Source organism: Bubalus kerabau, chromosome 22, assembly GCF_029407905.1.
Source record: "Bubalus kerabau isolate K-KA32 ecotype Philippines breed swamp buffalo chromosome 22, PCC_UOA_SB_1v2, whole genome shotgun sequence".
In the NCBI taxonomy this organism is placed as follows: Eukaryota; Metazoa; Chordata; class Mammalia; order Artiodactyla; family Bovidae; genus Bubalus; species Bubalus kerabau.
In genome coordinates, this window is record NC_073645.1 from 7,925,738 (window position 1) to 7,942,354 (window position 16,617).

At 35.8% G+C, this 16,617-nt stretch overlaps 1 protein-coding gene across 1 annotated transcript in view; it reads left to right on the top strand.

The window, feature by feature from the left end:
- PCDH15 (protocadherin related 15) overlaps positions 1–16,617 on the top strand; it is a 1,792,715-nt gene that overhangs the window by 1,416,781 nt on the left and 359,317 nt on the right. The window contains exon 18 of the mRNA XM_055560763.1: positions 12,884–13,077. Coding sequence (XP_055416738.1) covers positions 12,884–13,077 — 194 coding nt within the window. The remainder of the gene's footprint in view (positions 1–12,883; positions 13,078–16,617) is intronic.

Consider the following 16,617-nt stretch of genomic DNA (forward strand, 5'->3'; position numbering starts at 1 on the left):
ACCAGCTTGAACATCAGGAAGTTCACGGTCCACATATTGCTGAAGCCTGGCTTGGAGAATTTTGAGCATTACTTTACTAGAATGTGAGATGAGTGCAATTGTGCAGAAGTTCAAGCATTCTTTGGCATTGTCTTTCTTTGGGATTGGAATGAAAACTGAGCTTTTCCAGTCCTGTGGCCACTGCTGAGTTTTCCAAATTTGCTGGAATATTGGAAATATTTCAAATCCTGAAATGATGCTCTGAAAGTGCTGCACTCAATATGCCAGCAAATTTGGAAAACTCAGCAGTGGCCACAGGACTGGAAAAGCTCAGTTTTCATTCCAATTGTTAACATAAGTTAGAAATAATGCAATGCCATCTCTACTGTATTTATTGGGTTAAGATATGCTTTCTTCAGTGATATAGAAAAGGGTAACATTCTACACTGAACACTGAAAATGCATGTTATGTGAATATCTTCTTCTGTGTATATGGTAGTGGGGAAAATGTTACAAATAGCCACAGTACATTTTATGTATATCTTGGAATTTCACTTGTCATATTGATGAAATCTGTCTTTTTAACCCATTTTTCTTGAGGGCACAACTGAAATTTGTCTATTTCTAAATTCACAAACTCTGTATCCATATAGTAGATGCCTAAACTAATGGATGCATAATAAATGTTTATTTGAGGATGAAAGAAAGGAAAATCTGTAAACAAGTAGATCTGAATGAATGGAGAGGAATAAGGATATTGGCCTTTATTTCTAGTCAGTTGATGGACCTAGAGATCTACATTTATCTTTACTGAGGCATTCTTTCATAGCGAGTAAAATTATGGTTTGTAGAGATAAAGGAATGACAATTACTGTCATGTTCATATTTAATTAGATCTGATTCTCATCTCTATAATAACATAATTGGAAATAAAAGTAAGTTTATATAGAAAAACAGCCCACAGGGAACTGTAAAGTGTAACTAAGAAAACGATAGCAATTATGTGATGGAACCGTATCTCAAAATTGTTTGCCCTGGAGGATCAAAAGCTTACTTCTGGCATTTGCAGACTACAAAAGTTAATTTCCCTTATGTATCTCTTTTTAAAACACATTTGCCCTGCATTTAAAATTCATATTTTATATATTTCCCTTTGAAAATCTATTTGAACATAGATTGTTATTTCTGTTTACATGCTTCTAATTTTTAATTTATTTAAATGCCAAAAAATTAAGCTTTTTAATTAGTATTTTTAATGTTATTCCTGGCATGCATATTAGAGCTGCTTTGTTTTATTAAATAAGATCTCTCTGGGTGACTCTACTGTGTATTGCCATATTATTTAAATAAAAATATCTCAAGGTGTAGTTCAGGGTGTTGTAAAAAGAGTGGTGTGGCTGTAATACATCCTCCAAGGGTCTAGAAATAAAATGGATTTCCCATTGAGAGAAAAATTTTAAAACAGAGTAAAATAATTCAGAACTGTGATTTGCAGTTACTGTTTAAGGGTCATTTTTTTTTTTTTTTTTTTACTCCATTCACAACTAACCCTTCCATAACCCTCCCATTCCTAAGTAACTCAACAGAAGATTGATTAGTTTCCTCTTTGGTAATCCACCTGCAATGCAGGAGATCCCGGTTCAATTCCTGGGTTGGGAAGATCTCATGAAGAAGTACCCACTCCAGTATTCTTGGGCTTCCCTTGTGGCTCAGCTGGTAAAGAATCTGCCTGCAATGCGGGAGACCTGGGTTTGATCCCTGGGTTGGAAAGATCCCTTGGAGAAAGGAAAGGCTACCCACTCCAGTATTCTGGCCTGGAGAATTCCATGGACTATATAGTCCATGGGGTTGCAAAGAGTCAGACACAACTGAGCAACTTTCACTTCACTTGGTTAGTAATCTGTTGTCCAAAAGAGGCAAAATATTAGAAATAAAAGACACAATGAGCAGTGTCCAGCAAAGAGGGCCTTAGATAACAGGTTTTTAAGTATTATAATCAGATCATTTTCAGTGTAGACATGAGACTATCTTGGCCTGATATAAGTACATAATTATTTGAGTCCACTGTCTTCTTATTATAAGGTAGCTATCCTTGTGCACATGCATGGATCAGTCATAAAACTATTATCCAGGTTCCTATTTCAAGTTCTCAATTATAAACTAGTTTTCTGATTTTATATCTAGTATGCTTGATTACTGTAAAAAGGAACAGGGTGATCCTGACATGTATGGTCATGAAATACGCTTGCAGGAGCATGAGGGAGTATGATTCTTCTTTAGGTCAGGGAGTATATTTTATGTTGACAACAGACAATTTTGTCAACCATCAATGAAATCTTCCAGGTTGATGCTAATGGATATCACACTCTCTTGTCTTAAAGTCTCATTTCTCACATTGCTAATTTTGTTTGAAAAACCAATTGCTTTGTATTAGAGATACAGATTTGGATATATAAGATATAGATTTTAATTTCTGTAGTTAGCGATCCACTCTGTACTTCAAAGATGTTATTCCTAGACTTTTACAGTTCTCTTCAATCAATGGTTTTTAATCCTATATGAGTATTTATTAGAAGTTTACCTGAGAAACTTTTAAAAATATCGATGCCTGGACTACACCCTGAGATATTTCTCTTTGAATGATATTGCAACATGTAGTAGAGTCATTCAGAGAGATCTCGTCTAATAAACTAAAGCAGCTGTAATATGCAGGCAATCTTGAGAAAAACTGCCTCAGAACTTGACAATATTCTATACCCTCTGAAAAATGGAATCTAAATTTATTTAAAAGGAATCCTGTATATAGCTGTGTCCTTTATTCTCACCCCACTTCTTTTCTTTTTCTTCAATTCTTATTGCTTCTGTCATGTTTCTTTTCATTGCTTTAAAGCCCATCCTTTCCCCTTGCCTTTACCTATGCTCAACTAATTATTCCATTTCTTTCTATTGTATTTTACTACAATAATCTTTTCCTCTCTACTGATTATTACCTTTGGGCTATAATCCTCCCATACCCTAGTCTATAAACAGTTTTCCCAGATAAGACTTCATGCTACTATTTTTTTTATTGTTTAGTCAGTTCTGTCTGACTCTTTGTGACCCCTTGGACTGTAGACTGCCAGGCTCCTCTGTCCTTGGAATTCTCCAGGCAAGAATACAGGAGAGAGTTGCCGTTTCCTTCTCCAAGTGATTGTTTCTGATCCAGGGATCAAACTTGCATCTCCTACATTGACAGGCTAGTTCTTTACCACTGAGCCACCAGAGAAGCCTACTATAAAACTCTGAATTTCCAGCTCTGATGTAGACATTTGGATTAATTGATTAATTTAGATATTTTATTAATTTATTTATGAATAATTAATGCATAGTTATAAATCTGATCTTCACTCACATCATACTACTAAAATCATACAAAATCATAAATCTAATTCATCTATCTCTAATAGTATGTATTTCTAATAGTATATAAATAAAATAGTATGTATTACTCAGTACTTAACTATGTAAAACTCTTTACACCTTTACAGAAAATTGCTGATTCTCATTCTAGTTCTCTGGTAACTGAGGGATTTTCTTTCTGGCTTCTTATTCAATCCTCAGTCTTTCAGTATTAACATTTGCAAAAATCAATATATAGCTTTCCTCTCTTTTACCTATTCCCAAGTTTTCAGTCATTATTTCTATGAGAAGCCCAGGTACTCATGTTACCCAAATTTTTGGACAAGGCAAGGTAGACTTTTGACAGGCCCCAGAAATTTAACATATTCCAAGATAAACTGACAATATATTATCCTTCTTCCAATACAGAAACATGGACACATATACAGACTCAAATATACATGTTGCTATTACTCAGTCACTAAGTCATGTACGGGCTTCCCTGATAGCTCAGTTGGTAAAGAATCCACCTGTAAGGCAGGAGACCCCAGTTTGATTCCTAAGTCAGGAATATCCACTGGAGAAGGGATAGGCTACCCATTCCATAATTTTGGGGTTTCCATTGTGGCTCAGGTGGCAAAGAATCCACCTGCAATGTGGGAGACCTGGATTCAATCCCGGGGATGGGACAATCCCCTGGAGAAGGGAAAGGTCACTCCAGTATTTTGGCCTAGAGAATTCCATGGACTGTATAGGTCATGGGGTTGCAAAGAGTTGGACATGGCTGAGAGACTTTTGCTTTCACTTTAAGTCATGTACAGTTCTTTGCAACCTGATGAACTGCAGCACACCAGCATTTCTTGTCCATCACTATCTGCCTGAGTTTGCTCAAACTCATTTCCATTCAGTCAGTGATGCCATCCAACTATCTCATTCTCTGTCACTCCCTTCTCTTCCTGCCCTCAATCTTTCCTAGCATCAGGGTCTTTTCCAATGAGTCAGTTCTTGGCATCGGTTGGCCAAAGAAGTGGAGCTTCAGCTTCAGCATCAGTCCTTCCAATGAATATTCAAGGTTGCTTTCCTTTAGGATTGATTAGTTTGATCTCCTTGAATCCCAAGGGACTCTCAAGAATATTCTCCAGCACCACAGTTCAAAAGCATCAGTTCTTCAGGGCTCAACCTTCTTTACGGTCCAACTCTCACACCCATAGATGATTAGTGGAAAAGCCATAGCTTTGACTATATGGACTTGTCAGTCAAATAATATGGATCTTTGTCAGCAAAGTAATGTCTCTGCTTTTTAATATGCTGTCCAGGTTTGTCATAGCTTTTCTTCCAAAGATCAAGTGTCTTTTAGTTTCATGCCTGTATGCCTACAGTAAGAAAAGTCAAATATACCTAACCTGTCATCTTTGGAGGCAATTATACTTTCCAGAGCCCAATTAATCTTGGATTACATAGGCTTCAGATCAGCAACTGCAGTCACGTTTATCTTCTTCCTCCTTCACCTGCATACATACAGATGATTGTCTGGTTTCTAAAATTGCTATTTCAAAATGTATACATCTGTCACCATTTCCTTTTCCATGCCTGTACATTACCATAAATTAGGTTGCTACAGTAGACTCTGATTGACAACCTTATTTCTGCAGATTCCCCACAACACTGAAACAATGATTATTCTAAAACACAGACATGAATCAGAACAGGTCCTTATTTTACTGAAGGAAGAGCCTAATCTCCACACATGCAGTCAAGAGCAGCTGTGAAATACTTCAAGTTCTTTTGTTTCACCACATGCTACATCTCTCCATGTAACCAACTTTGATACTATATATAGAGGGTTTGTTTTGTTTAACTCCAGCATAGGATACCCTTCCCATTCTACGCTTATTGACATCTCTGTCAAGTTTTAAAGTTTAATCCAAATTATACACTTTCCATTCTTTTTTACACATAATTCAAATGTTATTTTTTAGATAAAGTCTTTATTTTCATAGCAAATCAGAAAATTCATTGTTCTTTCCATCATACTTACACATATCCAATGTATCTCCAATGCATTTTATTGTACCTTGCATTAAAGTTAGATTTTACATCTCCTTCTATTCTACTGAACCATAAATTTCTTTTAGTGATCTATAACCACCTGTGATTGGCACAATGACTTCCACACAGTACAGGTTTACCAAATATTCATTGAATTTATCCCCTCAATTAATTTGCTCTCAATATTTAGAAAAAGTCTCATTCTAGAGATACACTCTGTTTGACCTAAGAATTCTCTCCACCACACACAAAGTGTTATCTCCCATAACCCTTTCTCAAAAGTCCTGTAAAGCTTTCACCTTTGCCAGTTTATCTGAGTTTAGGTTGTTGGGGAGAGCATTGAAAGTTCATGCAGTTCTCAGGATTTTCTTTGGCATTTGTATCCTCGAGGCCTTTTCATGTCTTCTCTATGCACGTGTGTAGTGTCAGAGATGTGTGAAAAGCTTATCCAGCCTTTCTATTGGACCCTCATTTTCTGTTTATTTCTTCTAAATTTATGGCTTGTTCTCAGCTTACCAACTGGAATCACAACTTTCACTGACATACTTGAGGCTGTTTCTCATTCAATTCTCACTATAATTGATTCTTTTATTAACTCTACATCAAATTAACTATGGCATCTCTTGAAGAACATCTGCTGCTTTTCATGGCCAGTCCCATCCTTATAAAACCCATATGCCTACTATACTTGGGGTTAAGAGTGGTAAGGGGGATAATGTGCCACTGAAATAACAAGGTCATTAGCTCCTGCTTTACCTACCTAAAGTCACAGCAATTCTTCTTGAATATTATTCCCAACTTGTCTGCTTTAGTGAATCTTTAGAGCCCTAAATATTTTTTGACATTTTTGCTTAGATTTTTACTTACCTTTTGGGGAAAACAAACTATCTGATTTACTTACATCATTGGAACCAGAAATCCTGCCTCCTAGCTCCAATTGTTTGCCATTTTAATAAAGCAATTTCAACCAGATGGTAAAGATGAGACCAGATAAATCAAATCCCTTATGATTATACAGTTTAAGTGACAAGTAGATTAAAGGGATTATATCTGATAGACAGAGTTCCTAAAGATCTTTGGACAGAGGTTCCTAACACTGTACAGGAGGTGGTGATCAAAACCATCCCCAAGAAAAAGAAATGCAAAAAGGGAAAATGTTTGCCTGAGGTGGTCTTACAAATAGCTGAGAAAAGAACAGAAGTAAAAGGCAAAGAAGAAAAGGAAAGATATATCCACCTGAATGCAGAGTTCCAAAGAATAGCAAGGAGAGATTTTAAAAAAAGTTTCTTAAGTGATTAATCAAATAGAGGAAAACAATATAGGATGGGAAAGACTAGAGATGTCTTCAAGAAAATCAGAGATACCAAGGGAACATTTCATGCAAAGATAGATACAATAAAGGACAGAATCGGTATGGACCTGACAGAAGCAGAAGATACTAAGAAGAGGTGGCAAGAATACACAGAACTATACAAAAAAGATCTTAATGATCCAGATAGTCATGATGGTGTGATCACTCACCTAGAGCCAGACATCCTGGAAGCTGAAGTCAAGTGGGCTGCACTCAATATGCTAGCAGATTTGCAAAATTCAGCAGTGGCCGCAAGACTGGAAAAGATTCAGTTTTACTTCCAATCCCAAACAAAGGCAGTATCAAAGAACTTTCAAACTACTGCACAATTACACACATTTCACAAGCTAGCAAAGTAATGCTTAAAATTCTCCAAGCTAGGCTTCAACAGCATGTGAATCAAGAACTTCCATATGTTCAAGCTGCATTTAGAAAAGGCAGAGGAACCAGAGATCAAATTGCCAACATCCACTGGATCAAAAACAAAACAAAACAAAAAAAAGCTAGATAATTCCAGAAAACATCTACTCCTGCTTCATTGACTATGCTAACGCCTTTGACTGTATGGACCACCTCAAACTTGGAAAATTCTTAAAGAGATGGAAACACTAGACCACCTTACCTGCCTCCTGAGAAACCTGTATTCAGGTCAAGATGCAACAGTTAGAACCAGACATAGACCAATGGACTGGTTCCAAGTTGAGAAAGGAGTACTTCAAGGCTGTGTATTGTCACCCTGCTTATGTAACTTATATGCAGAGCACATCACGTGAAATGCCAGGTTGGATGAAGCACAAGTTGGAGTCAAGATTTCAGGGAGAAATATCAGTAACCTCAGATATGCAGAGGACACCATCCTTATGATGAAGAGGAACTAAAGGGCCTCTTGATGAAAGTGAAAAAGGAGAGCAAAAAAGCTGGCTTAAAACTCAACATTCAAAAAGTTAAGATCATGGCATCCAGGCCCATCACTTCATGGCAAAGAGATGGGAAAACATGGGAACAGTGAGAGACTTTATTTTCTTGGGCTCCAAAATCATTGCAGATAGTGACTCCAGCCATGAAATTAAAAGACACTTACTCCTTGGAAGAAAAGCTAATACCAACATAGACAGAATAGAAAAAGCAGAGACATTACCTTGGCAACAAGGGTCTGTCTAGGCAAAGCTATGATTTTTCCAGTAGTCATGTATGGATGTGAGAGTGGGATCATAAACAAAGCTGAGCGCTGAGGAATTCATTCTTTTGAACTGTGTTACTAGAGAAAACTCTTGAGAGTCCCTTGAACTACAAGAAGATCAAACCACTCAATCCTAAAGGAAATCAACCCTGAATATTCATTGAAAGGACTAATGCTGAAGCCTAAGCTCCAATACTTAGACCTCTGATGTTAAGAGCAGGCTCATTGAAAAAGACCCTAATGCCCGGAAAGATTGGGGGCTGGAGGAGAAGGGGGCAACAAAGGATAAGATGGTTAAATGGCATCACCTACTCAATGGATATGATTTGAGCGAACTCTGGGAAACAGTGAATGGCAGGGAAGCCTGGCATGCTGCTGCATGCTGCAGTCCATGGGGTCGCCAAGAGTCACATACAACTTAGCAACTGAACAATAAGAAATGTGTGCTTCTTATATTTTCACAAACAGGCCAAGAAAGAAACGGAACAAATCTAGCTTATTAAATGAAAAATAAAAGGAATGAGGAGGATACACTAGAAAATAGAAGTGAATGTCTAGAAAGAGTGAAATCTTTTTTCTACTTTAGCCAAAAATCAAAATAAACCTAGCCTCAGATAATAACTGAGCTTCTGGAAACTCTCCTCAGTGAATATTTCTTAAGAAAATGCTCACCACAGCACTATTTCTCACACTTTATATTATCTAAGTGAAATTTGAAAGTTTTAACTATAAAGTTACAATACAGTCCTTACTAATACAGTCCTTACTAATACAATATTTCCTTTAGCAATAGGAAAACAAACAAAAAACCAAAAAAAAAAAAAAGAAAAGAAAATTGAACAAAACCTCTGGTGAGGTTTCCAGAGCACTTTTTATTATTAATAATGCCAAATTTAAGTCTATGCAAATTGGAAAATCCCTTTTTATAACAGCAGAAGACTATGGTATAAATGTTGCCTACATGTACCAAAGGAATAAGTGTAGCTTTATTCTTTATTGTTTGATTGTTATTTACACTCTTAGTAAAAATATTAAAAAATTATTTTGCTTTCTATATCAGGTATGGAATGTTTCTGTCCATGTTTTAGAGTCCATCACAGTTCTATTATAATTTTTATTATAAATGGGAGCCATTAAAATAATTTAATGCCATTCCCTTAAAACCTTCTTATCTAAAACTGCATCATTCTCCCTGGTTTTTCGTGCCCTCAAAACAAACAAAGGGAAAAAAAAAGAGAAAAAAGAGTTCAGAAACTACTCTACATATTCAATATCAGGTATATATTAATCTTTTCATTATTTACTTGAGTCACACAATGACTCTCAAACTTTTTATTATCTCCCATAAAACCTTCATCATCTTGCTTCTGTTTACCTTTTTCATTGTGTGTTAGCCTTTCTGTAGTTCATAATATTTGGCCTCTGTGAGAGCGCTATTTATTTTCTTAATCTCAGGGTCCTTAACTTCACCTCAAATAGGCAAATCTTTTTTTTTTTTTTTTTTTTTTTGTGGGATGTCAAGGTGTCTGAGGGCAAGGATATTTGTAATATGTACATATTGGAATACTGAGAGGAAGGAATTTTGTCAGGGTAAGGTTAAACTTCCTGAAAAGGACTGTGATACATTAGAGAAAAGAAATACGTTAAACAATTTAGTGTTCCTTACCATTCAGATATTGTTTTGGTAAAACAATTAAAAGTCACATATTTTAGTTTACTTTCATCTGATAACATCTGAGTGACACTTTGCTTTCCCCATGTAAATTAACCCATTTTTGTTTAGGAGGCAGATTTTCCCACTAAATTAGGAACGGTCTTCATATACTTTTAATATCCTAGACCAGGGGTCCCCAATCTCTGAGATCTAATGCCCGATGATCTGAGGTGGAGCTGATGTAATAGTAATAGAAATAAAGTATGCAATAAATGGAATGCACTTGAATCATTTTGAAACAATCCCTTCTCTCCTTCCAGTTCGTGGAAAAATTGTCTTTCATGAAACTAGTCCCTGGTGTCAAAAAGGTTGGAAACCACTGTCCTAGACCACTGATCACAAGATCATTGATTTGTTATTGAATTAAATCTCCACCACAGTTTAGTTTCAGGGGTTTTCTTTTACGAGATGCTATCATTTTCAGGGTTTTCAGAGTCCGTGTCTCGGCTATCTTTTCTAATCTTGAGCCACTAATAATTCCTTTAAAATATTTTTGTTTGCATGTCTATGACACAATATGTGAATTCTTGACCAACTATTTTATTACTTACTGCTGAAAGACTGAAGCTTTGTATTAAGTGACTTAGATAACAAATGTTGAATTCATTTTTAGCTTATTTATTAAACTTCCTACTTGTTAATGGTTTCTGTAGTGCTAGTTGTAGTCCCTGAATATATTTTCTCATCTGTGATTGGCTGGCTGTGCAGTTCAAGGATTGTTTGTATCACCTGTGCTTTGTAGTACTGTTTGGTATTTACAGCACCTCCCAGATGGCTGCCTTCTGCAATTTAATTATCTTTGAGCTTATCCTGTCTTCCAATATTATTTACGAAAATGTTAAATAAGAGCAACCATAATACCTGTATCCCTAAAGCACATTCCTCAACACTTCTTCTTAACTTGATTCATTGCCATTTATCATTAAATTCCTTTAGCCAATTTAAGTCCCAGGAAGAATGTTAATATTGAATCCAGTTTGAGCTAAATTTTAATTAAGATTTCCTGAGACATTGTGTTAAGTGATTTACTATAATCAAAATTGATATCTCCTCTGCTACCCCTGTCCTCTAATTTTATCCACACACAAAAGAAAATGAGCTTGTCTGGCATGAATAATTCTCCATAAATATATATCATTCATTTTGACTGTTTCTACAAATTGTTTCCTTCTCTTTGCCTTTAGGACTATGTCTGTCATTCTCACATAAGTCCCAGAATCATTTCATGGAATGCCTTTCCTTCTGGCAACAACATCTGTTCACTCCCAAATACCCAATGTCAGACTTAGCTGAATTTATACCTCTTTAAAATTTCTTTTTTTTACTTCTCAATTATTTTTGTTGCTGCTATTTCCATGCACAAAATCATTCTAAATGTAGTGGAAGGATAATAAAAATAGAAATAGACTATGCCCAGTATATCCTCTTAAGCATGATGTGATGGGTAAAGAATTTTGTTTACATTTCATTAGAATGGTTAACATGATACTTTGAAATGGCCATTAATTAACACAGCGTTCCTGAAATTGAATTTATTTCAAGGTAAATGTGTATACTCACATTTTATCTAAGAAAGTACACCAGAATATCCTGTAGCCACCGAAAGGAGTCTGTGGATGACAAAGAACTGCTACTTTAAAGACATGAAACTCATGGATTAGAGATACATAAGAAAATGTCAGTAAATAAGGAATTTTTTTTCTACAACATATTTATTACAACCCCGTGTGTTTTATTTATTAATAGGAAACACATGTTTTCCTCTTAGGTGTAAACTGAGGCCAGTTTTTCTTTCTTCATCTGTGAAAGGATGAAAACAATAAATCCTGTGACTGTAAAATGTATAAGATTTCCCAGTAGAATCTTACATTTGGTTCCCTTAAGTAAATTTATACTTATCAGGAAGTTAAGGAGCCTTATTTAACATATTAAATCACGATTACATTAATTTTGCTTTGTAAAGTTAATAATAGTTTTCTCTTTTCATATATAATGATTCACAGTAGTCTTTAACTACTGGATGTCATTTGTTCCAAAATGATTATGAATATATCCAAATTAGCCTTAAAAATGTTCATGTGGTATTACTTCAGGGACTCTGAATTGAGTCCTTTTTCTCAAAAAAAGGAAAAAAACATATTAAGTTAGATATTTTAATTTTCTAATTAGATATTCTGCAATTGGAGATGTGTTTGTTTGCTTTTCAAAAGGTAATACTCTAAATCTTATCAGTCTTTTATAAGTCAATGTGAACAAGCTTATAAGAATCTTTCTTAGAGCCATGTGTAAATAAAAAGGATTCCAGGACAAGAGAGTTTCTGGAAGAGGGGAAGGAAAACAATACGACAAGAAAAAAATCAGAGCGAAAGGAAGGATGGTAGCAATAAAGGCAAACGTCAGCCATTTCATTTTTTTCCAGGCCTCTGTCCTTAGTAAGGAGAAGGAAATGGCAACCCACTCCAATATTCTTGCCTAGAGAATCCCGTGGACAGAGGAGCCTGGTGGGCTGCTGTCCATAGGGTCGCACAGAGTCAGATACGACTGAAGCGACTTAGCATGAATGCATGCATTGGAGAAGGAGATGGCAACCCATTCCAATATTCTTGCCTAGAGAATCCCAGGGACAGAGGATTCTGGTGGGCTGCCATCTATGGGTCACAGAGAGTCAGTCGGACACGGCTGAAGTGACTTGGCAGCAGCAGCAGTCCATAGTAATGTGCATTTACGTGTTAAAAGCAGGTGATGAGATAGAAAAAAAAAAAAAAAATCCTATAGGGACATTAGGGTTCTCTTTCTTTTTTGGTTTAGTAAGTTAAAATAACCCACTCCAGTGTTATTGTTAGAACAACCCACTCCAGTGTTCTTGCCTGGAGAATCCCAGGGACGGGGAGCCTGGTGGGCTGCCGTCTATGGGGCCGCACAGAGTCGGGCACGACTGAAGCGACTCAGCAGCAGCAGCAGCAAGTTAAAATAAAGATAGCTTTCAAGATTCAAAGCCTTTTATCACTCTCACAAGAACAACAACAAAAAAATCTTTTCTGATGTGATTGCTTCATTACACAGTAGCCTAAATTCAAGAAAACAAGAGTGTATATGACGAGAGAACTTTCTTTACTTACTGTGTGTGTATTTGAAAGCAAGCTTCTTTTGTTGGTGGCCGGGGGGGGGGGGAATGACGTGATGGTGAAAAGTTGAGTGCCCAGAGGATTTATGTTGTGATTTTCAATTCCAGCTCACTGCAGTGGACGCAGACGAAGGGTCAAACGGGGAGATCACATATGAAATCCTGGTTGGGGCTCAGGGAGACTTCATCATCAATAAAACAACAGGGCTTATCACCATCGCTCCGGGGGTGGAATTGATGGTTGGACGGACTTACGCACTCACCGTCCAAGCAGCGGATAATGCTCCTCCAGCAGAGAGAAGGTAATTTATATCAGAACCAATGCAGTCTTTTCATCGGTCTGGTTTAACCCCATAATTAAATTTAAGAAGCGCAGCGAACATTCTTTTATCTTATAAACATCTAAATTGGACCAGAAAATCAGAGAGACTAGTTTCTCAGGAACTGCATATTCTTCTTTTGTCAAATTGCAGAAAAAGTATGATAAAGTCAAGATTAAGCCACAAAATAATGAACTATGATTCCAAGATGTGAAGGATGCAAGTCTCTGTTGGGAGGGGGAGTGGGAACTGGGAAATATCAGAAGCCTGTGTCCAATATATTAATGAAAAGTAAGGTTGCTACTGAGAGCTCATAGATAATGTGCAACACATGATGTCTCAGGGATTTGAAGCCATCCCTCAGTGTCTGGATAATTATTTTTAAATTATATAAATATATATATATAATTCTATCTAGAAAATCATTATATATAATATAATCTCATATATATGTATACATATATATATATGAGAAAAAGCATTAAGAGAAAGCAAAGTAAAAAGACTTTCAATTATTACAACTACATTTATTTATTCCCCCACCTGAGAACTTCCTTTTATTTCTTGTTTGTTCCAGATTTCAGGATGCATTTTAAGAAAATATAAATTTAATATTAATACATTATTGACTCTTTCTAGGAACTTTATGTCTCTTCATTTGCCCATGTTTTCTTTTGTATCCTTTAGTAGATTTTATTTTCAAAAAATTTTTTTTACAAAAGTCCTATACATTTTTTTTAATTTAATTTTATTTTATTTTTAAACTTTACAATATTATATTGGTTTTGCCAAATATAGAAATGAATCTGCCACAGGTATACCTGTGTTCCCCATCCTGAACCCTCCTCCCTCCTCCCTCCCCATACCATCCCTCTGGGTTGTCCCAGTGCACCAGCCCCAAGCATCCAGTATCCTGCATCAAACCTGGACTGGTAACTCGTTTCATATATGATATTATACATGTTTCAATGCCATTCTCCCAAATCTTCCCACGCTCTCCCTCTCCCACAGAGTCCAAAAGACTGTTCTATATATCAGTGTCTCTTTTGCTGTCTCGTATACAGGGTTATTGTTACCATCTTTTTAAATTCCATATATATGCATTAGTATACTGTATTGATGTTTTTCTTTCTGGCTTACTTCACTCTGTATGTTAGGCTCCAGTTTCATCCACCTCATTAGAACTGATTCAAATGTATTCTTTTTAATGGCTGAGTAGTACTCCATTGTGTATATGTACCACAGCTTGCTTATCCATTCATCTGCTGATGGACATCTAGGTTGCTTCCATGTCCTGGCTATTATAAACAGTGCTGCGATGAACATTGGGGTACACGTGTCTCTTTCCCTTCTGGTTTCCTCAGTGTGTATGCCCACCAGTGGGATTGCTGGGTGATATGGCAGTTCTATTTTCAGTTTTTTAAGGAATCTCCACACTGTTCTCCATAGTGGCTATACTAGTTTGCATTCCCACCAACAGTGTAAGAGGGTTCCCTTTTCTCCACACCCACTCCAGCATTTATTGCTTGTAGTCTTTTGGATCACCAGGATGTTTCTAATTTTTTGTTATTGTAAATGGACTCCTTTCTTGTTCTTCTAATTGGCTGACATTTACACAGACAAAAGTTATTAACCTATATTAATTTTAACACACTTTCTTAATTCTCTTATATTTTTATAGTTTTCCAGTTCATATTTTTATATTATCTAATAATACATTTTATAAGTAGTGATACTTTGATGTCCTTCATTTTGTTTATTTTGTTCTCTTTAATTTCATTTGATAGTACTTCCAATAAAAATGTTTGTCTTGATTTTAAGTAGGAAGGCTTCCCATGTTTCCCTATTATATTGGTTTATGGTTAAAAAACATTTTACTATGTTAATAAAGCATTCATCTATTTGTATTTTATTGACTTTTAAAAAATAAGAGTGGTCATTTATTCAAGTCAAATAATCCATTGACTATGAAAACAGTAATGACTTTTCTTTTTGAGCTAATGCTAGGATGACTGATCTTAATACAGTTCTAAAATATATCTATTTTTCATTCCTGATATAAATCCCACTAGGCTTTGGTGTTTTAATCTTGAAACAAACTTCTGGATTATGTTTGTTGGTATTTTATTTAGTGAAATCCATCCATACTTCTCTTTTTGAGAAACTTTTGTAAAGGCTTTATATAGTTTTTATGATACTACATAGATGAAATAAACAAAAATACAAAGGAACACAAAAATGTATTAATAAGTCCAACAACAATATGAATTACTTGTATCTCTAAAGTCAATAAATCCTGTGGCGGATTCATTTTGATATTTGGCAAAACTAATACAATTATGTAAAGTTTAAAAATAAAATAAATTAAAAAAAAATAAAGTCAATAAATCCAAATTCAATTCTCTGAAAAATAAATAAAAACATAGATAAATTGATAACTATCAGCTAGCCCAGTCAAAGAGTGGGAGAAAGTGGAACTTTGCCTAATAAATTCTGAGAGGGAAATGACATAGAAACAGAAGAAATTGGAAGAATAATTAAGAGACCACTTTGCTTTAAATAGATGCAAAAACTTGAAAATATGGATAAAATGGATAACTTTTCAAGAAGTTATAATTTACCAAAGCCAATTGCAAAGATTAAGAATTCTTAAGAGATCAATTCTGTAGAGGAAAATACTACCCCAAACTATAGCAAGGCAAGGAAGTTTGACAGAACTGTAACAAAACCACTGACCATTAAAACCCCTCCAAAGCAGAAAATAGGACATTATTTTCCCTGAAGCATAACCACGTGAGAGACTTTTCTCTTCACATCCCTTTTATCATTAATCACAGACATTTTATAGGACCCGGTATTTCCTCATTGATATGTCTAGACTGTTCTTTCTCTTCTTTCTCAATATTTTATCTTTTAATCTCATTGCATAAGAATGGATGTACTATTCAGTACTCCTTGCTACTCTCATCTGCAGATGACAGATCCCTCCTCCATTTTCTCCCACTGTTATTTATAGACCTGTAGGTCACTCAGGAAGAGTTTAGTTCTTGTCTGCTTGGCATTCACTTCAACAGTATGTTTGTCAAAATGCTTAGTGACTTCATTGTCCAGCGTGGTAGAAAGCATCTCTAAAGTTGCAGTTGTTTTGGCCAGGATCTCTGAAGCCCTCCTCAACGCTTCTTTTTCAAACTCCAAATATAATCTTGAGCAACAAATCTAAGCTCTAACCTGAAAACATTCAGAAAATAAAAATTCCCACTACTTTCCATCACAGTCTAAGCCATTGTTCTCTCTAGTCTATAGTGTTGAAAACCTCTTCTAATGAGAAGTCTAATTAGACTTCTGCCTGAGCCCCCTTCAGAGTCTCTTCTCAATACAATAGCTTGAGTGATTCTGATAACATAGAACACATCTCTTCCTTTTGCATAGATTTCTAGAGTCTTCACATCTCACTCTGTATAAAAGGCAACATCATTAAAAGGGCCAGTGGAGCCCAGCCCAGTTTGTCCTGGTAGCAGCCAC